This window comes from Bombina bombina, chromosome 4 (assembly GCF_027579735.1).
Source record: "Bombina bombina isolate aBomBom1 chromosome 4, aBomBom1.pri, whole genome shotgun sequence".
In the NCBI taxonomy this organism is placed as follows: domain Eukaryota; kingdom Metazoa; phylum Chordata; class Amphibia; order Anura; family Bombinatoridae; genus Bombina; species Bombina bombina.
This window is the reverse complement of record NC_069502.1, coordinates 883444107-883469116: the sequence shown is the minus strand read 5'-3', so window position 1 is coordinate 883469116 and position 25010 is coordinate 883444107. Positions and strand designations below refer to the sequence as shown.

At 39.4% G+C, this 25010-nt stretch overlaps 1 protein-coding gene across 1 annotated transcript in view; it reads left to right on the top strand.

The window, feature by feature from the left end:
- The window catches only part of SHPRH (SNF2 histone linker PHD RING helicase), a 307366-nt gene that overhangs the window by 115491 nt on the left and 166865 nt on the right, over positions 1-25010 (top strand). The window contains exon 11 of the mRNA XM_053712489.1: positions 18394-18472. Coding sequence (XP_053568464.1) covers positions 18394-18472 — 79 coding nt within the window. The remainder of the gene's footprint in view (positions 1-18393; positions 18473-25010) is intronic.

Genomic DNA, 25010 nt, shown 5'->3' with positions numbered 1-25010 from the left:
ATATGTTAGATTGCCTATCCCGGCTATCATGGGACGTCCGGGCGGGTTATTTTTATCCTTATGGATTTTTGGGAGATGGTAGTAATGTGCGATGCTTGGATTATCTGTTCTAAGGAATTCTCTTTCTTCTTTATTTAGTATACCCTGTAGTGCACCCTTGTCTATTAATTTTTGATATGTTAATTTGAAAAGGGGGGTGGGATCTCTGGGTAAAATTTGATAGTAATTAATGTCTCCTAAGATTCTCTCTGCTTCTTTTGTGTAATCTTTTTTTTTTTTTTTTTTTTTAAACAGTTTTTATTGTGCATATAAAATAAAGATACAAGGGGGTGGAGGCGCAGCTCCAGTTTTCCATTTACAATAATAACTGTGGGTTTTGTGGATAGTATGTAAGACTGATATGATATTTATTTACATATATAGTGAAATAATTAATAAAGGAAAGAGAGGGGAAAGAAGGAAGAAAGGATAAAATAAAAGAGAGAGAAAAAAGAGAAAAAAAAAAGAAAAAGGAAAAGATATAATAAAGAGGAAGAAAAGAGTGAGGGCTCCCGGTCTGCCCATGCCCCAGATGTTTGTGTAGTTGATGTCGAATTGTATGAATTCCCATTACCAGTAAATTATGATTTTGGATGTTACGCTTATGACTTTATTTTAGGCTTAGTAGTTTAACTTGACTTACTTGCGTTCGTTTTGGACGTAGGTGGTCCACAAATGAGAGAACTCTGCGTAAGAGTCCATTTTATCATTTTTAAGGAAGTAATACTCTTCTAATTTTATGAGTTCTGAAACTTTTTTAATCCACATGGTAACTGATGGAACTTCTCTACTTCTCCAATTTTTAGCTATCAGGACTTTGATTCCGTTAGTCATAATTTTAAACAAGTGTATGTATGGTTTATATTTGAGAGTGGAGGGGGGTTTGTGCAGAAGCCATATCAGGGGGTCAAGTGGCAATTGGGTATCCAGTATGATTTCTATCTCGGAGATGACTTTCCTCCATAAGTTTTGAATACTATTGCACCACCACCACATATGGGCAGTGTCACTATTTACATGGCCGCATCGCCAGCATCTATTGCTTTGAGATCTAAAAAGGCGGTGTAGTTTTTTCGGAGTGAGATACCACCTGTGCAAAAGTTTAAAATTGACCTCCAGAATGGAGGATGAGATTGAAGATTTCTTTGTAGCTTGGAACATCAGTTTACTTGTTTGGGGTAGTATAATGACACCTAGATCTCTTTCCCAGCTTTCTATATAGGGGGGAGTTTGTCCTGGGGGTGTGTGGGTTAAGATCTTATAGATGATGGACAATGTATGTCTCAGGGGGGGAGAGCGAGTGCACAGGGATTCAAAGGAGGTTAGAGGTCTGACCATGTTCCCATATTCTGGGTGTGTGGTGATAAAGTGGGCAGTCTGTCTGTAAGTGAACCAGTCAGCGAAACAGTTTAGTCCCTTTTTTACTAATTCATTTTGTGAGAGTAAGGATTCATTTTCGGTTAGTGTATATACTACGAGGTCTCTGTTCAGAGTTGTTGTGGTGGATTGTGTGGTGAAGGGCCTTACCGTGAATTCCCCGTTTTCAATTAGGGATGTCATGGGTGAGGGTATGGAGGAGATGTAGTGTGTTGTGTTAATTGTATGTTCCCAAACCTTAAGGGTCTCCTGTATCATTGGGTTGTCTGTTCTAATTAATTTGAATAGATGTGGGCTGCTCCAACATAACCTTCCCAGGTGCGGCTTATTCATTATTAAGTGTTCTAGTGGTACCCATCTTTTATGGTTGAAATGGATGTTCCAATCCACTAGGCGTTGCAGAAAGATAGCTTGACGGTAAGCTGCTAGGTTTGGAACTCCCAGGCCTCCTTGTGTTTTTGAAGTTTACATTGTTTGTTTACTAATTCTGGGCGGTCTACGGCGCCAAATGAAGTTGCTGAAACTTTCAGGAGGGACGGGAGGTATGTTTTGGGGAGGGGTATTGGTAAGGTCTGAAGTAGGTATAAGATACGTGGGAATATATTCATTTTAATCGTGTCGATGCGACCTAACCATGATAGCTTTTTAGATCCCCATGATGAGAGATCACATATTATATTGTGTTTAGCAGGTATATAGTTAAGGTGGAAGATATCTTCTTGTGAGGAGGTCAAGTGTATTCCCAAGTATTTCAATGAATGAGTGCACCAGGTGAACGGGGAAATCTCTTGTGTGGCTAGTAGTGAGGGGCCTGACATATTTATGTTTAATATTTCTGATTTGGTGTAGCAACTGGTACACTTTTGTATTAAGGGTTTGAAATATAACAAAAATCCTTCAATAAATAAAGGATGTGTTTCTCTTTTGTAAACTAAGCAGGTAATGGTAGTTTAAATTACCTGAATAGATACTGTGAGATTGTTACTTTTGAAATCTTTTAGTAAATAACATAAAGGTTTGAGACAGCTGAGTAGGTATAACTTTTAGTCAGGTAGAATTAATATTGAGATATCAATTCAAAGGTATTGAAGTCAAAACCTGTCTTCACGCACACACACAGACATTCTAAAATATATACAGTTCCAAGCAATCCAAACCACACAAACAATATATCATAATTGGATGTTCCAAACTTTACTGATAGTAGTGAGCAGAGTTTGTTGCGGTTTTATATGGCACAACTTATACTGAATTAGGAACGTAAGTATAACATTGCTGCACAGAGTAAGTCAGTTCAAACGTGAGGTAAATTAGAGGATACAAAGCAAGGTAAGTATTATCCAGATAGCCAACATACAATACCCCACAAAGATCCGATAAGAGCAGAGCTAAGCAGTGACCGCCGATGGCGGTGAGAAGCTGTGTGTGCGCGGCTTGGTTTCCGGAACGCTGAGGATGTAGATCCGGATGCGTATGAATCTGAAGACGATGTCAGGTAGAAAATCCTCAAGGGAATCAGCTGTATCTACAATTAGCAAGTAGGAATGGCACAAGGAAGCAACCGTAACTGTGAGCTTCAATATTCAGGCAATGAGTGTTGAAAGTTACTGCCCTATAAAGGAAAGTTAATTAGGAGGGAGGGGATAATCCTAAAAGGAATATCACAGATCCCCCCAGTCAAGGAATCACCTCAGGGGATTCCATCCGAGGTTTCTCTGGGTAACGACGGTGAAAAGCAGTAACCAGACGAGGTGCATGTATCTCAGTAGACCTTTGCCAAGAATTTTCCTCCGGACCATAACCTTTCCACTTTATTAAATATTCCAGCTTATGTCGTCTTATTCTGGAATCAAGAATAGACTCAACTTCAAATTCTTCCTGATTCTCCACCAAGATAGGCGGGGGTCTTAGATTAATACCTTGATGGTCTTTAGCAGAATAAGGTTTAATGAGAGACACATGAAATGTGGAATGTATTTTATATGAATCAGGCAAAATGAGTCTAACTGCGTTCTGGTTGATGATCTTATCAATCGTAAAAGGTCCTAAAAATTGATTGGCAAGTTTTTTACATGGTATTTGCAACTTAAGGTTCCTGATGGATAGTAGAACTTGATCACCAATTTGATAAGTGGGACTTGGACTATGATGTTTATCATAGTTACGTTTTTGATAGTCTTTTGCCTTTGAGAGAGAATCCTTCAATTGATCTAACCTTTCTTGTAAAGAATTGATGAATTCTGTGGCACTAGGTGAGTTTACTTATTTTCTAGAAAGAGATACGGTATTGGGATTAAATCCATAAGTAGCAAAGAAAGGTGACATTTTAAGAGAAGTGGAAACAGAATTGTTGTAAGAAAATTCTGCCATGGGGATATAATCAATCCAATCATCTTGTAAGTAGGTAATGAAACACCTAAGATATTGTTCAAGGGTTTGATTCGTTCTTTCTGTAAGTCCATTTGTTTGGGGATGGAATGCAGTAGTGTATCTACTATCTACTTTTAGTAATATGCATAGGGATTTCCAGAAAGAAGAGGTGAATTGTGTACCCCTGTCCGTAATTATTACGGTGGGTAATCCATGTAATCTTACAATTTGATTCAAAAAGGCTGTAGCTGTTGCAAGAGCGGAAGGCAATCCTTTCATAGGTATGAAATGAGCCAGACGCGTTAGATGATCTATTACAACTAGTATGGTAGTGTGATGTTGAGATTTAGGGAGATCAACAATAAAATCCATAGATATGGTCTCCCATGGTTTATCTGGGATAGGCAGAGGTCTTAAGAGGCCTATGGGTTTTTTATGGGAGATCTTGTTTCTAGCACAAACATCACAGTTTGTTATGTATAGGTAAATTGTGTGGTTCATCCCAGGCCACCAGAAATTTCTTCTAGTTAATTCTATGGTTTTTTGGATTCCCAGGTGACCAGCTAAAGTTCCATCATGGGTTTGTTTAAGGATAGTGTTCCTTAAAGATTCAGGAATGAACAACTTCCTTTTGTAATAATATAGTCCCGTCTGTGGATCTTTATCACAAGATCCAGGTATGTTAGGGTCTTTATTTAGAACCTCAAGTATTTCTTGTTCTAGAGAAGATATAACTCCTATGAATCTTTCTTCAGGGATTACAAACTCAGGGTCATCAGACAGATCTTTTTCATACATTCTAGATAAGGCGTCTGCCTTAATATTGAGTTTCCCTGGTTTATATGTAATTAAAAAATTAAACTGGTCTAAAAAGATGGACCAACGGACCTGTCGTGAATTAAGTGTTTTACTTTTCTTTAAGTATTCTAAGTTCTTGTGATCAGTGAAAATTATGAAAGGGAGATTTGAACCTTCAAGGAGATGTCTCCAATGTTCCAGTGAACATTTTATTGCCAGTAATTCTTTATCCCCTATAGTATAGTTCTTTTCAGCAGTAGTGAGCATTCTTGAATAGAAGGCTATGGGATGGGTTTCTGTTTTATCTTTATTCTTTTGTGAAAGAATTGCCCCAATACCAGTATTTGAGGCGTCTACTTCAAGAATAAATTGTGTATCAAAGTTGGGTAATGTTAAAACTGGTGCATTAATGAATTGATTCTTTAGAGTCTCAAAAGATAATTGAGCTTCCTTGGTCCAAGTAAATCTCTGTTTCTTACTTGTTAGTTGTGTTAACGGTTTTACAATTAGTGAAAAATCTTTAATAAAACGACGATAAAAATTTGAGAACCCAATGAATCTTTGTAGAGCTTTAACAGTTGTGGGAACTGGCCAATTTACAATTGCAGAAACCTTTTCTGGATCCATCATGATTTTATTTGGTGTTATAATATAACCCAAGAACTTAATTTCTTGAACGTGAAAAGAACATTTCTCAAGCTTAGCGTATAGTTTATGGTCTTTTAGCCTAGTAAGCACCCAACGTACATGTTTCTCATGATCTTGTAATGTTTTAGAATAAATGAGGATGTCATCCAAATAAATTATAACACATACATCCAACAAATCTCGAAAGATTTCGTTAATAAAATGTTGGAATGTAGCGGGCGCATTACTTAGGCCGAAAGGCATCACATTGTATTGATATAGCCCATAACGTGTTCTAAACGCTGTTTTCCATTCGTCACCTTGTTTGATTCTAATTAAATTATAAGCACCCTTCAAATCAAGTTTAGAATAGATGGTGGCGCCATGTAAGCGTTCAAGAAGCTCAGGAATTAAGGGTAGTGGGTATCTGTTCTTTAAGGTAATATCATTTAGTGCTCTGTAGTCAATAATAGGACGTATCGTCCCATCCTTGTTTTTAACTAAAAACATACCTGCTGCTGCAGGGGAAGTAGAATGTGAAATGAACCCTTTGCGCAGATTATCGTCTAAGTAGGTTCTTACAAAAGCTAGTTCGGTTTGAGAGAGGGGATATATTTTCCCATGTGGAACTTGTGACCCAGGTATTAGATCTATCGGGCAATCGAACTCCCTGTGTGGGGGAAGACTTTCTGCCTCTTTAAGGTCAAAAACCTCTGCCAGATCCTGATAAGGTCTGGGTATCCCATTCTCTAGAGTAGCTATGGTACAGTGTGGGTAACAGGTCTTCAAACAATAAGAAGAACTTAGTGTTATTTTATTTTGAGACCAGTCTATATTCGGGTTGTGTTTCTGCAACCAGGAAAACCCCAGAATTATTGTGTGTAATGATATAGGAATTAAATCAAATGAGATATATTCGGTATGACCTTCCTTAGTGGTTATAAGTAAAGGTATAGTGTGATGAGTTATTGGACCTTGTTGTATTAGTGAACCATCTATTAATTTAACAAAGAGAGGTTTTGTTTTACACACAATAGGTATTTTATTATTCTTAACAAAGGTAGTATCTATGTAACTCCGTGAGGCCCCTGAATCAACCAAAGCTTTAGATTGAATGTTTTTCTGGTCCCACTGTAATGAAAAAAACAAAGTCATTTGTGTTTCCAATGTTAGATTAAATAAATGAGTGCTGTGGGTTAGCTTACCCTTCTTTTGCTTCAGAAGTTGAGGACATGAAGAAACAGTATGCTCTTTATGAGCACAGTAGAGACACAAATTTTCCATTCTTCTCCTGGCTTTTTCCTCTGGTGTGAGGGGACCTTTGATGACTCCAATTTCCATAGGCGTAATGGTACTAGGTCTTTCCTGAGTAGAGGTATAGTTAAAGGGACGTTTTGGTATGACATCATAACCTGCTTTTTCAGCCTTTCTTTCACGGAGTCTTCTATCTAAAGTTGTACTGAGTTTTATAAGAGAGAGAAGACTGTCAGGGGCATCCAGGCGGGAGAGTTCGTCTTTTAAGTTTTCTGACAATCCTAAGCGAAATTGAGTACGCAAACTAATCTCATTCCATTGAGAGTCTTCTGCCCACATTTGGAATTCAGTTGTGTATTCCTCAATGGTTCTTTTTCCTTGCTTTAAGGAACGTAATTTTGTATCTGCAGTGATTTGACTGTTGGAATCCTCATATAGGTTTGTGAGTGCTCGAAAAAAATCTTGTAGTGAATCTAGGATAGGATTATTACTTTCAAAAAACCTATTAGCCCATGTTCTTGGTTCCCCTTGTAAAAAGGAAATGGTTGTGCATACTTTGATTCTCTCTGTATGATATGTACGTGGTCTTAGAGAAAAAAGTAGATGGCAGGCATTTTTAAAGTCCCTAAACTCATTCCTTTTACCAGTAAATGGTTGGGGATAATGAACATGTGGTTCTGGGCTTTCAGCACTTTTAGTATGCAAACAGTCTTTTAGTAAAGCTCTCAATGCAGCAGTTTCTGCTTGCACTTCAGTTAACCCTTTATTTAAATAGTCTAGTTTTTGGTATATATTAGTTAACTCATTCTTTACTTCCTGAGGATTCATGTTAGGTTGTTATATAAATAAACCCTTATTTTTTTTTTTTTTTAGGCCTGAATATTATGTAGCAACTGGTACACTTTTGTATTAAGGGTTTGAAATATAACAAAAATCCTTCAATAAATAAAGGATGTGTTTCTCTTTTGTAAACTAAGCAGGTAATGGTAGTTTAAATTACCTGAATAGATACTGTGAGATTGTTACTTTTGAAATCTTTTAGTAAATAACATAAAGGTTTGAGACAGCTGAGTAGGTATAACTTTTAGTCAGGTAGAATTAATATTGAGATATCAATTCAAAGGTATTGAAGTCAAAACCTGTCTTCACGCACACACACAGACATTCTAAAATATATACAGTTCCAAGCAATCCAAACCACACAAACAATATATCATAATTGGATGTTCCAAACTTTACTGATAGTAGTGAGCAGAGTTTGTTGCGGTTTTATATGGCACAACTTATACTGAATTAGGAACGTAAGTATAACATTGCTGCACAGAGTAAGTCAGTTCAAACGTGAGGTAAATTAGAGGATACAAAGCAAGGTAAGTATTATCCAGATAGCCAACATACAATACCCCACAAAGATCTGATAAGAGCAGAGCTAAGCAGTGACCGCCGATGGCGGTGAGAAGCTGTGTGTGCGCGGCTTGGTTTCCGGAACGCTGAGGATGTAGATCCGGATGCGTATGAATCTGAAGACGATGTCAGGTAGAAAATCCTCAAGGGAATCAGCTGTATCTACAATTAGCAAGTAGGAATGGCACAAGGAAGCAACCGTAACTGTGAGCTTCAATATTCAGGCAATGAGTGTTGAAAGTTACTGCCCTATAAAGGAAAGTTAATTAGGAGGGAGGGGATAATCCTAAAAGGAATATCACATTTGGACATGTTTATTGCGAAATTGGACAGGGATTTGAAGGATCTGATCCTGGTTGCCAATGTTTCAATCACACAGGCGAATAGGAGTGGGGATAGGGGGCATCCCTGGCGTGTTCCGTTATTAATTTGAAATGGGGGGGAAAGAGTACCATTTACTAATATTCTCGCGGTGGGCTGGGAGTATAGGGAGAAGATCCTGGTAAGGATCTTTGTGCCTAGACCCATATGGGTCAGTGTGGCTCGCATGAAGTCCCAGGCAACACGGTCAAAGGCCTTCTCCGCGTCTGTGGACAAAAGGACAGAGGAGATGTTGTTATGCTTAGCATGATGTATTAAATTTAAGGCCCTGACCGTGTTGTCTTTCGCCTCTCTTCCTGGCACAAAGCCGACCTGGTCCAAATGGATCAGGTCAGGGAGGATTCCGTTTAATCTATGAGCCGGTATCCGTGCAAAAATTTTTATGTCCGTATTCAGTAACGATATGGGGCGATAATTGTTAGGTAAATCTTGGGGTTTGTTAGGTTTAGGGATTAATGTTATATGGGCTACCAGTGCGGTGTCAGGAAATGATTTACTCTCGTCTATAGATTGGAAGTATTGTACCATATATGGATTTAGGATCTCTTGGAAAGTGGTGTAATATTTGTGGCTAAAGCCGTCTGGTCCAGGTGCTTTCCCTGTGGGTAGGTGTTTCATAGCTAACTGGAGCTCAGCTAGTGAGATGGGGTTCTCTAATTGTTCTTTTTGTAATTCGTTAATATGTGGTAAGTTAAGTCTGCTGAGATATTCCTCTATTAGTTGTGATCTAGTTAAATTGTGGTTCAAGTTTCTGGGATTGGTGGGTTGTATATTGTATAACTTTTGGAAAAAGTTTCTGAATGTATTGGATATGGATTGGGTGGAGAAATGGGAGACGTTCTTTTTGTCTTTAATCTGCATAATGTACCTCTGGTATGTCTTCTGTTTGAGGTACCTGGCTAGTAGTCTGCCTGATTTGTTCCAACCCTCATAGTGTTTTTGTTGGGAGTAGAGTGCCTGTCGTTTGTGTGTCTTGTCAAGATGTGAGGCTAGTTTTTGTTTGTGTTCAGTAATTTTTTCGAGTAGATTTTTGTCAGTCGGGTTTTTTTTATGTAAGTTTTCCATCTGTTCTATTTGTGAGACTAGAGAGATCGTGAGCTCTCTTTGTGCTTTATTATGTTGTGCCTTAATGGCCATTAGTTCTCCCCTAATGACACTCTTGTGTGCTTCCCAGAGGGTGTGCATGCTTGTCTCAGGTTGAGTATTATGTTCAAAGTATTCCGTAAGAGTGGTTGTCAGTTTGGTGATCACATCAGTTTCTGTTAATAAATGTTCATCAAGTCGCCAGACAAAATCTCTTATAGGTTTAGAGGGCCATGTCATTGTACATATCATAGAGGCATGGTCAGACCATGTGATCGGAGAGATTGTGGCCGAGTTAAATAGTGATAGGCCTCCAACATCTGCAAACACATAGTCTATTCTCGTATAGATCTCATGTGGGTAAGAATAATATGTATAGTCTCTAGTCTGAGGGTGTAAGGTTCTCCATACGTCATGTGCTACAATTTTCTCGAGATACGACTTAATTTTTGAGATTTGTGAAGGTGATGTGGAGGAGTATCGAGATGAGCAGTCTAGGCTAGGGTTAAGTGCTGTGTTTAAGTCTCCACACATTATGAGTGTCCCCTTCTGATGGTCTAAAATTAGGTTTTTAATTTTCTTCATGAAGGAGTGTTGTGCTGTGTTAGGGGCATACACTGAAACTAATGTTACAGGTCTCCCGTAGAGAAGACCAGTTAGGAGGAGGTATCTGCCTTCTCTGTCTCTAAGTGTTTGTAGTGATGTAAAGGGTATATTTTTCTTAATAAGGATTCCCACCCCTTGTTTTTTATTGTGGCAATGTGATGCCCAAAAGCATGTGCCAAACGTGCGTGCGAAGGTGGTAGGTTCCTTTCCTTTACGGAAATGGGTCTCCTGTAAGAAGACAAGGTCTGCTCCCTGCCTATGGAAATCTTTAGAGGCCAGCGTTCTCTTACAGGGTATATTTAGTCCTTTTGCGTTAATTGAGTATATTTTTAAGTTATTACCGGAATGGGGTTGTCTTCTACTGTTAGCCATTATCTAGTTTATGGATGTCTGACGTAGGTCGTGAGGTTATTAAAATGTCTATTTGTGATGTTGAGCGTTTGTGAGTCTGGATGCAGGACGGGCCGGGAGCGCCCTTACGCGGCCTAAACATCAGGCCACATGATATTGTATTAACTTCAAAAAACTAATTTAAAACACAAATATAAAATAACATAAACAGTGGGGTCAAATATTCAGGAAAAACCAACATTAACAGTAGTTGGATAAAGGGGGGTATCATTTCTCATCTATCACTAGGTTCCTCTAATAGAACAATAGGGTATTATACACTGTTAGCATGATTCTAGATTCTCTTATCGTCATTTACTACAGGGGTTATAGCTATGGATATACATGTCAGTTATAGAAAGAGAGCTAGAAATGTGGATACATTCAGAGCACATCACTCAGTAAAAAGGGGATAACTGAAATATCCAACATTAGAGAGGTTAGGATCATATATATAATAATTAAACGTTTTAACCATGATAATATCAACTTCAAACCAACAACGTTAAGCCATCTCATCCTCATCCCCCAACCTCTCAGGTAGTGCATCATGTTCAGCGTCTGATCACAGTCACCGTGGGTGTAGTAGGTTAGCCTGCATTTCTAAACAACATAGGTCTTATGTTAATGTGATACAGACACCGAGCAGGAGAGGGTAAGGGGGGAGGAGAACAACTAGGTCTATCTAGAAAGTAATAACTTTAACAGTTCTATTCCCACCCCAAATCAGATCAGTTCCAAATAGGTCCCTGGGTACATTTCCCTTTAGGTCAGTTAGCTTTTTAGCAATATACTTATCAGTTCCTGGGAAACAAGGTCCATTTCGGTCCGAGCTCGATATTCTTCAGGGTGTCAGGGTACTTATTGCATCAAACGTGTGCATGAGACTAGGGTGCTGTGGTATCTATTTTTTTCTTTTTGTTAGCTTGAAACCATTGTGAGGGTTGTGGCTTGGGATTCGACTGGTCACTTGAAGAAGGTGCATCCAGATCTTTAAGGAGTGGTTGTGGAAAGGAGATGTTTAGGCCCTTTGAGAAAGCATCTAGGTCGTCGGGTTCTTTGTAGATATGAGTCTTGCCTTCTTGTTGTACTATAAGGCTGAAGGGGTATCCCCATCTGTACTTCATTCGCCTCTCTTGCAGGACTTGGGTAATGAATCTTATTCCCTTTCTTCTCTCAATTGTTGAGGGGCTAATGTCCTGAAAGATTTGTATACTGTAGGCCTGGAATTTAATTTCTCTTTGTAGTCTAACTTGCTTCCATATTGCCTCCTTGTCTAAGTAGGTGGTGAATTTAATGATTATATCTCTTGGTGGATTGGGGGGTTTTGGTATGGGTCTCAACGCTCTGTGTGCGCGTTCCATAGAGGCTTCAGATAGTTTGAGGGAAGGGACAATGTACTCAAAAAGTTGTAGCAAGTATGAGACAAGGTTATCCTGTGTCACTTCTTCTGGAACCCCTCTTATCCTCAAGTTGCTCCTACGGCTCCTGTTATCCAGGTCTTCAATTTTAAGTTGAAGTGCTTGCATTGTGATGTCTTGTCTCACCATTTGATGATTGGCATCGGAAACCATAGTGTTTAAGGTGTCTTGACCCTCCTCCAGGGTCTCTATTCTTGCCCCCAGTTCGTTGATGTTCTTTTTTAGGGAGGATATTTCTGTTTTGATGAATGATTTTAGGTCTGCCAGGTCAGACTTAGAGGGTAGTTGTGAAATAGTTTTCTGTATCAGACTAAGTTGTTGTGACTGTGGTATGGATTCTTGCTCCTGTGATAAATGTGAGTCCGTTGGTGGTGAATCTTTAGTACTGTCAAGAGCGTCAATCTCCTGTTTGTGAAAGAAGGAGGACATGGTGGTAGTAGCTGTTGTGGATGATTTCTTGTCCGCTTTGGGTTTCTGCCTTGATGCCATTGATATAACAGAGTTATCCCTTCGCCAACAGCCAGTTTTCAGTCACTGGTGTTTATAAGGAGAGGGTTCCTTAATGTAATGTAGCACCAGTTCATTAAATAGGTAGGTTGCTATCTCTGATGGCGGCTGCGATCTGTCTAGGGAGAGCGGTTTAACTCTGTAGGCCTCAGTCTCTGGTTTGGTATAGTTAGATAGCTACCTTAAGGCCGGTCTCAGACTTCCACTGCGATCCGATGCTAATGTTTAGGTCGTTTTGCCTTGTATATGTGTTCAGTGGATTGGGCTGTAGTCTGAGGTGTATCTGCGTGTTACCTTGTTTATCCGGTGGGGCCGCGCCACGTGGGAGCTGTAATGGCGTGCGGCTGTATGTGGCGTTTCGTTCGACTGTCTGAGCCTCAAGTCCGGTAATCGCTGCTGCGGTCTACCAGTGTGGGTCATTAGCTCCCCGCTGCTGAACCAAAGTTGGATCCAGGGCACAAGCGTGCCTCTTGTAAAGCGGAGCTTCCAGCCGAGTAAGTATAGGTGCGGTAGTACGTTGTTTAAGTTCAGCGGTTCTTCAGCTGGTAAGCATTTGGTCCGGTCACCGCACAGTTAGGTTTATGGCATAAGAGTCTCTAGTTGCTTTTTAGCTTATTGCTGCCCTTCAAATCACCATAATGGAACCTGTGTGTGAGAATATGTTACGGAGCAAAGTTAAAGTGCAGCCATGTTCCTGCACGGCTACGCTCCGCCCCCTTTTGTGTAATCTTTATAGTCCTAAATAATGATACCCCCCCCTTGTCAGCGTCACGGATCACAATATTAGAATTATTCTGTAAACTGTACAATGCTTTTTTATGTCTCTGAAAGGAATAGTTTGTCCTTTTAGCTGTTGTTTCTACTAATTTTTCACAATCCTCTAAGACCATGTTTTGATATAATTCAATGTATTTATTGTTGATATTGGTCGGATTGAAATTGGATTTGTTTCTGACATTGGTGTGTATGTATCCTTCGAATAGATGATCAGTTATGTCTTCAATTTTGGCAATGACACATGGTGTTGAGTGATCAGAGGGCATGTTGTCAGTTAGTATTACCTGCGGGTTTGTGCTGTGTAATTGTTCTTTACTTAATTTTTTGTTTGCAAAATATTTTTGTAACGATAACTTGCGTGTAAAATTATTTACATCAACAAATAAATTAAAGATGTTTGGTGGACAAAAAGACAGGCCTTTTTTCAATACTCTTTTTTTCTTCAATAGATAGTGTGTATGATGATAAATTAAATAGTCCCTGGTTTAATCTGGATAATTCCGCTTTCTTGGCGGTAAGACCTCTGCCCCTCCTGCCTCGTTTTCTGGTATATGAGGTCTTTTTGCCAACCTTGTTGGTAGATTTTCTGTTCTTGTATTGGGACCTATCCCTAAAAAAGGAGGTGGTGGGTTACTGCTAGTGCTAGGACTCTCCCCATCTCCTATCATTATGAGTGGGCTAAATCTATTATTGTGTTCGTATTGTTCAAAATGTGTTATTGGAGTTTGAGGATTGTCATTGTTATTCCAGAACTGGTTATTTATTGGGTCAATGGTTGGTCGTCTGTAATGATGTGACGTGTCTCTATGATCATTGTGATCTTGTCTCTTATCTTAGCTTATTATAATATTTTCGAAATTATGTTAGTGTGACATCTGTTTTCAATACACAGAATGACAAATATATTCAATAGGACAACGAAAGATTAACCGTATGTGATTAATAATCCACACGGTGTGACAAATGGACTAGCAAACATATTTATTTCACTTAAAAGTTCATATACATTTGCCATATGCTCAGTTCGTTTGCTGGCTCAAATTAGAAATTATTATAACCAATGTTCATACGTTGGATTACTATAGTCTAATTCACATGATATATTGTGATTCCAATTTACACATAACATTTGGAATCATAAAACATTCCTAATCAATAGCCTATGGATTTATAGGTTTTAAAAGTAAATGTATCGACATTCCTTGTAAACACTGAAGACTCATATCATAATTTTGAGGTTCTATATAAAATCTACATAGAAACCAATTAATGTTAAAGTAAATATATTAAAACAAAATCAAAATTCAATTATATTCATTCCATTTTTTACTAAATCTGTAGGGTCAGATTCAATGTATTTCATTCTAGACCTTTTTTAAGAATATATTTTCACTAATTTTCTTAAATCTTCCCGATTATTCAGACATAGAATTCTGATTTTAACATACGAAAATTGCAAGCAATCTAGTAAGACACATGATGGCTTTGTAAAAACCATAATTAAAAAACGTTGTTACATTTATTTCCACAGCCGTGAGGTCCAGATCTTTATTACTATTATTAATATTCATTGGCTACAATTGCATACTATTCACCATTTTATTTTTAGTTAGATTTGGTTGTTTTTATATTCCCATCACCTCTCACATTACTTACATTCTATCCACCACCACATAGCTTTAAACCACACCACACGTCAGTTTTATTAAACATCTCTCATTCAAATATGCTTTATATGTTCATGCAATCGCATATACCTATAACTGTTAGGAGCAGCTGCAGTTATTGTTTTATATTTAGCACTATTCATTTTATTATAACCTGTGATAGATACATTTTATAATTTAGAAACACCCTAGCAACATTTTAACACATATTGTTAACAACGGTCAGCTCCCAGGTTAAAATCTCTCAATCAGTGTTGATAAGATCCACAGGGATTTCTTTGTTACGATTGGTCTACTTTTGAAACTATGACAACTTCCTGTTTTAAATTCACCTGTATTTAAGGTTTCAATTTGTCTAAATTGTATTCATTGTTTTTATGCCTGAGGAAAAGACCAGACATTGGTCTAGAAACGCGTAGCAATTCTTATATGGATTAAAGATTTTAATTCTATCATATGGAAGTTGTCTTATATTTTTATTGATCTAACCTGAGAAGGGTTTTGATTTTAAAATCCACTGCAGTCTGCAATACATGGTCTATACAGACGTTTGGTTTACTGCAATCAAGTAACACTGAGATCCAGCTGTCTGCAGTTCAGCTGAGGCCACCCAGTGTACTAACCACTGAGAGTGTTAGTCTGCCTGATAGCACCGGTCATAGAACGGTGCAGAGCCATTTGGTAAGCCTTTTTGAATATTCTGCCTTCTGATTTTACAACAACAGTATCACGCTATGTGGCGCCCTCTTTTTCACTTATAATTTTTTGAAAGAGTTTCCTTTCAGGACTGCTGATATTTTAAACTCACACTATTTTATTTTACCCTCAAGGATCCCTGATATAGGCTCTGTCAAATCTGTTTAAGCCCTAATTAAAGCATTTTGATTTACCTTATTTTAAGGTTTTTGTATTTTCATTGTCTTTCTATTGTATTTGGTATGCTTAAAGGGACAGTATACTGTAAAATAGTTTTTCCCTTAATGTGTTTACAATTGCTTTTTTTACCAACTGCAGAGTAAAAAATGTATGAAAATTAGCTTTTTAAGGCTTATTTGTGTATATTAAAGCTCTGATTTTGTGTTTTGAAGCCACAACCTAATAAAATGGGTTGAGCTTGTAGGAATAATCTGATCTCATTACTGTATCACATTGTGCACATATACCTGCTTCTTTATCTTATATCTGTCCTTAAAACAATCACCAGTACTTTGAGAGAACAATGGAAAATCAACATTGTATTACCTTATCTCTGCTATATCCGACTGGGAGTGTAATTTCTTCTGCTGGCTGTGTTTACAAAGCTTATCTATAGCTGGTACGCGCGGCCACAAACTTTCAGAATAGGTGGGGATACCACATGCTAAATTAACAATTTCAAATGTCAATATAAGGGTAAAGGAGCTACTTGTAAACAATTTAATACACTCCAGCAGGTAAAGTGGATCATTGGGAACAAATTAAAGGGGAGAATTTTTTTGAGTAAACTGTCCCTTTAATAGGGGGTTGCAGTATTAGGTTTACTGTTTTTTTTTTCTTCTTCAGTGTGTGTGTGTGTGTGTGTGTATGTGTGTATGTATATATATATATATATATATATATATATATATATATACACACACACACACACACACGTAATTAGACATGTTAAAGCCCTTTGCCTTTTTTTTCCTTAACCTGAGACCTCATATTTTTGAGCCCTTATAAGTTTTTTTGTGAAAGATTTGTTTGTTATCATTTTTATTAGATGGTGCTATTATGAGTGTAAGTTGCTCGCTAGTAACTGTTATCGCTCCACACGTAATCTGACCCTTAGTAGCCTTTCTCTGTTTGTACATGCAGACTGCATGGAAATACAGGTAACCATGTTTACATTTTTTCTGATTCACAATAGTACCAGTTACTAGTGATCTTGTCACTACTATTAAGGAAGGTGTTCCAAGGCACCTTAGTTGAAATGACAAGATTTGTAGAAAAGAATGAAACACAATTTTTTTTCCTTGATGATTTAGATAGATAGAGCATACAATGTTAAACAACTTCTCTTATCTATTTTGCTTAGTTCTCTTGGCATCCTTTGCTTAAAACATACCTTTGTAGGCTCAGGAACTGGGAACTAGCTGCTGATTGGTGGCTGCACATATATGCCTCTTGTCATTGGCTTACTGATGTGATTAGCTAACTCTAAGGAGTGCATTGCACCTCCTTCAACAAAGAATACCAAGATAATTAAGCAAAATTGATCTTAGAAGTTCATTGAAAAGTTGTGTAAAAATGTATGCTCTATCTGAATCCTGAAAAAAGGTTAGATTTCACGTCCCTTTAAAGTGCAACACTGCAATACAGTGCACAGAACATGTGAGTTGTTTGCTTTCTTAAAGGTCCACTACAATGAACTGTAAAACAATTGCTATCAATTATATAAAAGAGCAGTAACATTAAAAATAGTTTTTATTGCTGGCCTCTTTTTATATTTAAGCTAACATGCAGTTTGTTTTGTGTGCATGTTTTTTTTATTTTTATTTAAAGTGAACAGTGACATAACTCACACTAATAACTTTTTTTTATAGAGCTGTTTTTAAATTTTACAACATTCATTTCAGGCTTTTAAATGTTATATAATACATATTACTTATGTCAATTTTGAGAGTGGTCTGGAACGTAACTCATTTTTTATTTTTTTTTGTAAACAACTTAAACACACAGGGTTCAATCACAATGCATTAGAAACGCTTATCAAATTATGTATCTATAAAACAACCCATAGATTGTAATGGCGAATATTGTAGATAAATTATTAGATACATATATATATAAAATATTCAAACAGAAAGAGAATTGTGTTTTTCACAGAGGAGAACTTTCCTGAAGTACATCTGTCTGATCCTGCCTAACCAGGTCAGTCCAGCCCTGAGATACCAGGCAGTTCTTCTCTGAACAAGTGAAACGGCAACCCCAGACAATCGTTTCAGCCTTCTATGGGCCTCGTCAGTGAGGTGCAGCCATATCCCTCTTAGCACATAGGATAGGGAGTCCACGTTTGGTTTCCCCATCACCCTTAGGGAGACTTTCTCCAGGGTCATTATGATAATTCAAACAGAAAGCGAAGCAGTCTAAAAAGATTGTTATCGACCACATAGTTATCTAGGGTCAGTAATGCAAAAAATGACATGCCCTTGACACCTAATGTTCTAAAAGAAGGAAAGACTAAGCTTGGTGTGCAATCCAGGTATGCCAAACTGGAAGATATTTGTTCTTTGAAAGATGAGAGCCAATCATTGGCTCCATTTATCATTGTGTGGGAGAATCTGTCAGGCTGTGATCAAGGTGAGCATGCTGCATCTACTCGTGCAATGTTTGTGCAGTTGAGTGTCATCAGGGCCTATTATACACCCTGCTCAGATTAGCACAGAAGCACATTGAGATTTTTATATAAATGTTTAGCTATATGTAATTAAACAGTTTTGCAATATATTTTTATTATTTGTTTTGCCCCCCTTTTTATGTAGTATAACTCTAAACATTGAGCAATTTCTAATTCTCAAAACTTCAAAATGCTTTATCAGATATGCTATGCGTTCAAGGCAATGATCAGTGGTAGAAATAGCCTTTATACTGATTGTGGTGGGTAATGTTTCTCATTTTACAGAATATTATTTTATTAAAGTGACACGGTTTCTTTTCTTCCTCCATAGGCTGCAGAAATGGCACTGCGTCTCAGCGGGGTAAATCGATGGTGTGTGAGTGGTACTCCAGTACAGCGGGGACTAGAAGGTAATAAATGTGCAATGTGATGTTAGGTGTTGCATGTCATCTCACATTATTATTGCTTGTCATGGTTGCAAACTGTGTCTTAAAAAAAATTGTGCTTTAAATGCAGACTGGGGTTATCTGAGTCTCCCAGCTAGACTCACACAGACAGTCAGAAAACTGTGATCCTTAAAGGGACATTATAGTCCTTTTTCATCTTACAAAATTCCACTGTACAAATAAAGTAATTTTTTTTTATCAATATACTTATGTTAAATATTTTAATTTTAAAAATGTATAAATTCCACTACCCACAAAAATGTAAATTGTGCAACCCCAATAATTCACTGAGTCGCACGACCGACCTGTATTTCTGAGCGTGTGCACATCAGTGAATCTGCAGCTTCATCCCCTCTGCCTAAAGAGGCGCAAGGAGCTAAGTTAAGTTAGCTGTCACTCAAAACCTGTGCCGCCCCTCTATGCCGATGCAGAGCTCAGTGGTTGCTATAGCAACACAGAAAGCGTTGTGTTTACGCAATACATTTATATTGCATGTCCTCCATGATGTTTTTTTTTAAAGTTCCTAACTCTAATTAACCCATGTTGCAAAGTCTGAGCTTTCCATTTTTCTTTCTCTCACATCAAACAGAAAGCACAGCGTCTACTTAATGAGTCATAGTAGTTTGTTATAAATCACTGTTTTTAAGACACAAGGATCTTCAGAGCTAGGTTATCTATAACATAGTTCTTAGGAACATTGTGTCTGAAAACAGTGATTTATAACTAACTACTGTGACTCATTAAAGGGTCATGATACCCAAATGTTGAAACACTTGAAAGTGCTGCAGCATAGCTGTAAAAAGCTGACTAGAAAATATCACCTGAACATCTCTATGTAAAAAAGAAAGATATTTTACCTCAAAAATTCCTCAGTAGCTATATCCCTTTGTAAAGGACTTCTAAGCAGCAAATCAGTATGTCTGTCCCGGGACAGCGGAAGGAGAGAGCTTTCGTGCACACTTACCTTATTTCACCAATCAGGTAAAGGAAGTTTTCTATGAAATCTCATGAGAGTTAAGGGAAATCTCATGAGATCACAGTAAAAGAGTTCATGACCTCAGCACTGCTGATGCTGATTGGCTGCTGCTCATTTCTTCATTTTTTTTACCTACAGCTGAGCAACAGCTAAAACAAAATTTATGCTTACCTGATAAATTTCTTTCTCTTGTGGTGTATCCAGTCCACGGGTTCATCCATTACTTGTGGGATATTCTCCTTCCCAACAGGAAGCTGCAAGAGGACACCCACAGCAGAGCTGTCTATATAGCTCCTCCCCTAACTGCCACCCCCAGTCATTCGACCGAAGACAAGCAAGAAAAAAAGAGAAACTATAGGGTGCAGTGGTGACTGTAGTTTAAAAATAAAAAACACCTGCCTTAAAGTGACAGGGCGGGCCGTGGACTGGATACACCACAAGAGAAAGAAATTTATCAGGTAAGCATAAATTTTGTTTTCTCTTGTAAGGTGTATCCAGTCCACGGGTTCATCCATTACTTGTGGGATACCAATACCAAAGCTTTAGGACACGGATGAAGGGAGGGACAAGGCAGGAACTTAAGCGGAAGGCACCACTGCCTGCAAGACCTTTCTCCCAAAAATAGCCTCCGAGGAAGCAAAAGTATCAAATTGGTAGAATTTAGAAAAAGTATGAAGCGAAGACCCAAGTCGCCGCCTTACAAATCTGTTCAACAGAGGCCTCATTTTTAAAAGCCCATGTGGAAGCTACCGCTCTAGTGGAATGAGCTGTTATTCTTTCAGGAGGCTGCTGGCCAGCAGTCTCATAAGCTAAACGGATTATGCTTCTCAGCCAAAAAGAAAGAGAAGATGCCGAAGCCTTTTGGCCTCTCCTCTGTCCAGAGTAGACAACAAACAATGCAGATGTTTGACAAAAATCCTTAGTAGCTTGTAAATAAAACTTTAAAGCACGAACCATGTCAAGATTGTGTAATAGATGTTCCTTCTTTGAAGAAGGATTAGGACACAGTGATGGAACAACAATCTCCTGATTGATATTCTTATTAGATACCACCTTAGGAAGAAACCCAGGTTTGGTACGCAAAACTACCTTATCTGAATGGAAGATCAGATAAGGGGAATCACACTGTAAGGCAGATAACTCTGAAACTCTTCGAGCCGAAGAGATAGCTACCAAAAACAACTTTCCAAGATAGAAGTTTGATATCTATGGAATGCAGAGGTTCAAATGGAACCCTTTGAAGAACTTTAAGAACTAAATTTAAACTCCATGGCAGAGCAACAGGTTTAAACACAGGCTTGATTCTAACTAAAGCCTGACAAAACGCCTGAACGTCTGGAACATCTGCCAGACGCTTGTGCAGAAGAATAGACAGAGCAGAAATCTGTCCCTTTAAGGAACTAGCTGACAATCCCTTCTCCAATCCTTCTTGGAGAAAGGATAATATCCTAGGAATCCTGACTTTACTCCATGAGTAACCCTTGAATTCACACCAATGAAGGTATTTACACCATATATTATGATAGATTTTCCTGGTGACAGGCTTTCGCGCCTGAATTAAGGTATCAATGACCGACTCGGAGAAACCACGTTTTGATAAAATCAAGCGTTCAATCTCCAAGCAGTCAGCCGCAGAGAAATTAAATTTGGATGTTTGAATGGACCTTGGAGTAGAAGGTCCTGCCTCAGCGGCAGAGTCCATGGTGGAAGGGATGACATGTCCACCAGATCTGCATATCAAGTCCTGCGTGGCCACGCAGGTGCTATCAAAATCACTGAAGCTCTCTCCTGCTTGATCTTGGCAATCAGACGAGGGAGGAGAGGAAATAGTGGGAACACATAAGCCAGGCTGAAGGGTCAGGGCACTGCTAGAGCATCTATCAGTGCTGCCTGGGGATCCCTTGACCTGGACCCGTAACAAGGAAGCTTGGTTCTGACGAGACGCCATCAGATCCAGTTCTGGTTTGCCCCATAGATGAATCAGCTGGGCAAATACCTCCGGATGGAGCTCCCACTCCCCCGGATGAAAAGTCTGCCGACTTAGAAAATCCGCCTCCCAGTTCTCTACTCCTGGGATATGGATAGCTGAGAGATGGCAAGAGTGAACCTCTGCCCATAGAATTATCTTTGAAACCTCCAACATTGCCAAGGGGCTTCTTGTTCCCCCCTGATGGTTGATATAGGCTACAGTCATGATATTGTCCGACTGAAATCTGATGAACCTGACCGCAGCTAGTTGAGGCCAAGCCTGAAGAGCATTGAATATCGCTCTCAGTTCCAGAATGTTTATCGGAAGGAGGGCTTCCTCCTGAGTCCACGAACCCTGAGCCTTCAGGGAGTTCCAGACTGTGCCCCAGCCCTGAAGGCTGGCAGCTGTCATCACTATAGTCCACTCTGGCCTGCGGAAACTCATTCCCCTGGACAGATGGACCCGAGATAACCACCAGAGAAGAGAATCCCTGGTCTCTTGATCCAGATTTAGCAGAGGGGACAAATCTGTGTAGTCCCCATTCCCCTGATTGAGCATGCAAAGTTGCAGTGGTCTGAGATGTAGGCGGCCAAACGGAACTATGTCCATTGCCGCTACCATTAGGCCGATTACTTCCATACATTGAGCCACTGACGGCCGAGAAGTGGAATGAAGAGCACGGCAGGAAGTTAGAAGCTTTGATAACCTGACCTCTGTCAGAAAAATTTTCATTTCTACTGAATCTATCGGTGTTCCTATGAAGGAAACTCCTGTGAGAGGGGAGAGAGAACTCTTTTCTTCGTTCACCTTCGACCCGTGAGACCTCAGAAAGGCCAGAACAATGTCCGTATGGGACTTGGCGATTTGAAAAGTCGACGCCTGTATCAGAATGTCGTCTAGGTAAGGGGCCACCGCTATGCCCCGTGGCCTTAGAACCGCCAGTGGGGAGCCTAGAACCTTCGTAAAGATTCTTGGTGCCGTGGCTAACCCGAAGGGAAGAGCCACAAACTGGTAATGCCTGTCTAAGAAGGCGAACCTGAGGAACTGATGATGATCTCTGTGAATCGGAATGTGGAGATAAGCATCCTTTAATTTCACAGTAGTCATATATTGACCCTCCTGGATCATAGGGAGGATGGTTCGGATAGTCTCCATCTTGAAAGATGGGACCCTGAGAAATTTGTTTAGGATCTTGAGATCCAAGATTGGTCTGAAAGTTCCCTCTTTTTTGGGAACTATAAACAGATTTGAATAGAAGCCCTGCCCCTGTTCCTCCCTTGGAACTGGGTGGATCACTCCCATAACTAGTAGGTCTTGAATACAACGTAAGAATTCCTCTCTCTTTATCTGGTTTACAGATAATTGTGAGAGATTAAATCTCCCCTTTGGAGATGAAGCTTTGAAGTCCAGAAGATATCCCTGGGAAACAATCTCTAATACCCAGGGATCCTGGACGTCTCTTGCCCAAGCCTGGGCAAAGAGAGAAAGTCTGCCCCCCACTAGATCCGGTCCCGGATCGGGGGCTACTCCTTCATGCTGTCTTAGAGGCAGCCGCAGGTTTCTTGGCCTGCTTCCCCTTGTTCCAAGCCTGGTTAGGTCTCCAGACTGGTTTGGGCTGGGCGAAATTTCCCTCTTGTTTTGCATTAGAGGAAACTGAAGCTGCGCCACTCTTGAAGTTTCGAAAGGAACGAAAATTATTCTGTTTGGTCCTTAACTTATTGGACCTATCCTGAGGAAGGGCGTGACCTTTACCTCCAGTAATATCAGAAATGATCTCCTTCAGACCGAGCCCGAATAGGGTCTGTCCCTTGAAGGGGATGTTAAGAAGCTTAGACTTTGAAGTAACGTCTGCTGACCAGGACTTAAGCCATAGCGCCCTACGCGCCAAAATGGCAAAACCTGAATTCTTCGCCGTTAGCTTGGCTAAATGAAAAATGGTGTCAGAAATAAAGGAGTTAGCTAACTTAAGATCGTTAATCCTGTCTAGAATATCGTCTAGCGGGGTCTCCACCTGTAGAGCCTCCTCAAGAGACTCAAACCATAAGGCCGCTGCAGCAGTAACTGGGACAATGCATGCAAGAGGCTGGAGAAGAAAACCTTGATGTATAAAATTTTTCTTAAGGAGACCCTCCAATTTTTTATCCATAGGATCTAGGAAAGCACAACTGTCCTCGACGGGGATAGTTGTACGCTTAACTAGGGTAGAGACTGCTCCCTCCACCTTAGGGACCGTCTGCCACGAGTCCCGTATGGTGGCATCTATGGGAAACCTCTTTTTGAAAGCAGGAGGGGGAGAGAACGGCACACCTGGTCTATCCCATTCCTTAGTAATAATTTCCGAAAACCTCTTAGGGACTGGAAAAACATCAGTGTAAACAGGCACTGCAAAGTATTTGTCCATTTTACACAATTTCTCTGGAACCACAATGGGGTCACAGTCATCCAGAGTCGCTAAAACCTCCCTAAGCAATAAGCGGAGGTGTTCAAGCTTAAATTTAAACACTGTCATCTCAGAATCAGACTGAAGTAACGCCTTCCCTGAGTCTGAAATGTCACCCACAGATAGAAGCTCACCTGCCTCGGCTTCTGAGTATTGTGAGGGTATATCGGACACAGGCAATAAAGCGTCAGAAAGCTCTGTATTAGTTCTAGCCCCAGAGCTGTCTCGCTTTCCTTTTAGCCCTGGCAGTTTGGAAAATACCTCTTGATTGAAGGTAAAACTACACTAAGTCACCACATATCTCTTGATACTTCCTTTTTTGTCGAGAGTTGCAAGAGAATGACTGGGGGTGGCAGTTAGGGGAGGAGCTTTATAGACAGCTCTGCTGTGGGTGTCCTCTTGCAATTTCCTGTTGGGAAGGAGAATATCCCAACAGTAATGGATGAACCCGTGGACTGGATACACCTTACAAGAGAAAGTATATTTTTTTACACAGAACTTACTCTGCTGAGCTGAGGAAATTGTGAGGTAAAATATATTCTTTTTTTTACATAGAGATGCTCAGGTGATACTTTCCTGTCAGCTTTTTACAGTTATACTGCATCAGTTTCAAGTGATTTAGCATATGAGTATTATGTTCCTTTAAGGAGACGCTGTGAACAGAACATGGAAAGCGTCTTCCCAGAGCAGATAACAATCTACTAAATTGTGCTTTCTTCACTTACACACTATGATATGCCGTTTGCTATAGATTACCAGTTTCTCTGCTAGCTGTCAGTCAGAGGAAGCCTGTCAGTGTGAGCATGTTCCCATGTCTTATCTGCAAGTCAATGCTGATTGGACTGGGATCATAGTAAAAAAACACCCATTTCAGGGGCGTTTTGAATCTACAGTGAAAGGGACTATTTTTCACATGTTTAGGTTAGATTTTATTGCTTTAATATAATTTTGTTTTTCTTTTAAAAAGCATCTAAAATGTATTTTGTTATGAAAAGATTATATAATGGAGTAAGAGGCTTTTTATTATGGACCTTTAAGTAAGAGAGACTTACACTAGCAAGAAGTTTCCACACTGTTATCCCTCAAGAACGATCATCCCGACAGACTTAGTAGCCCA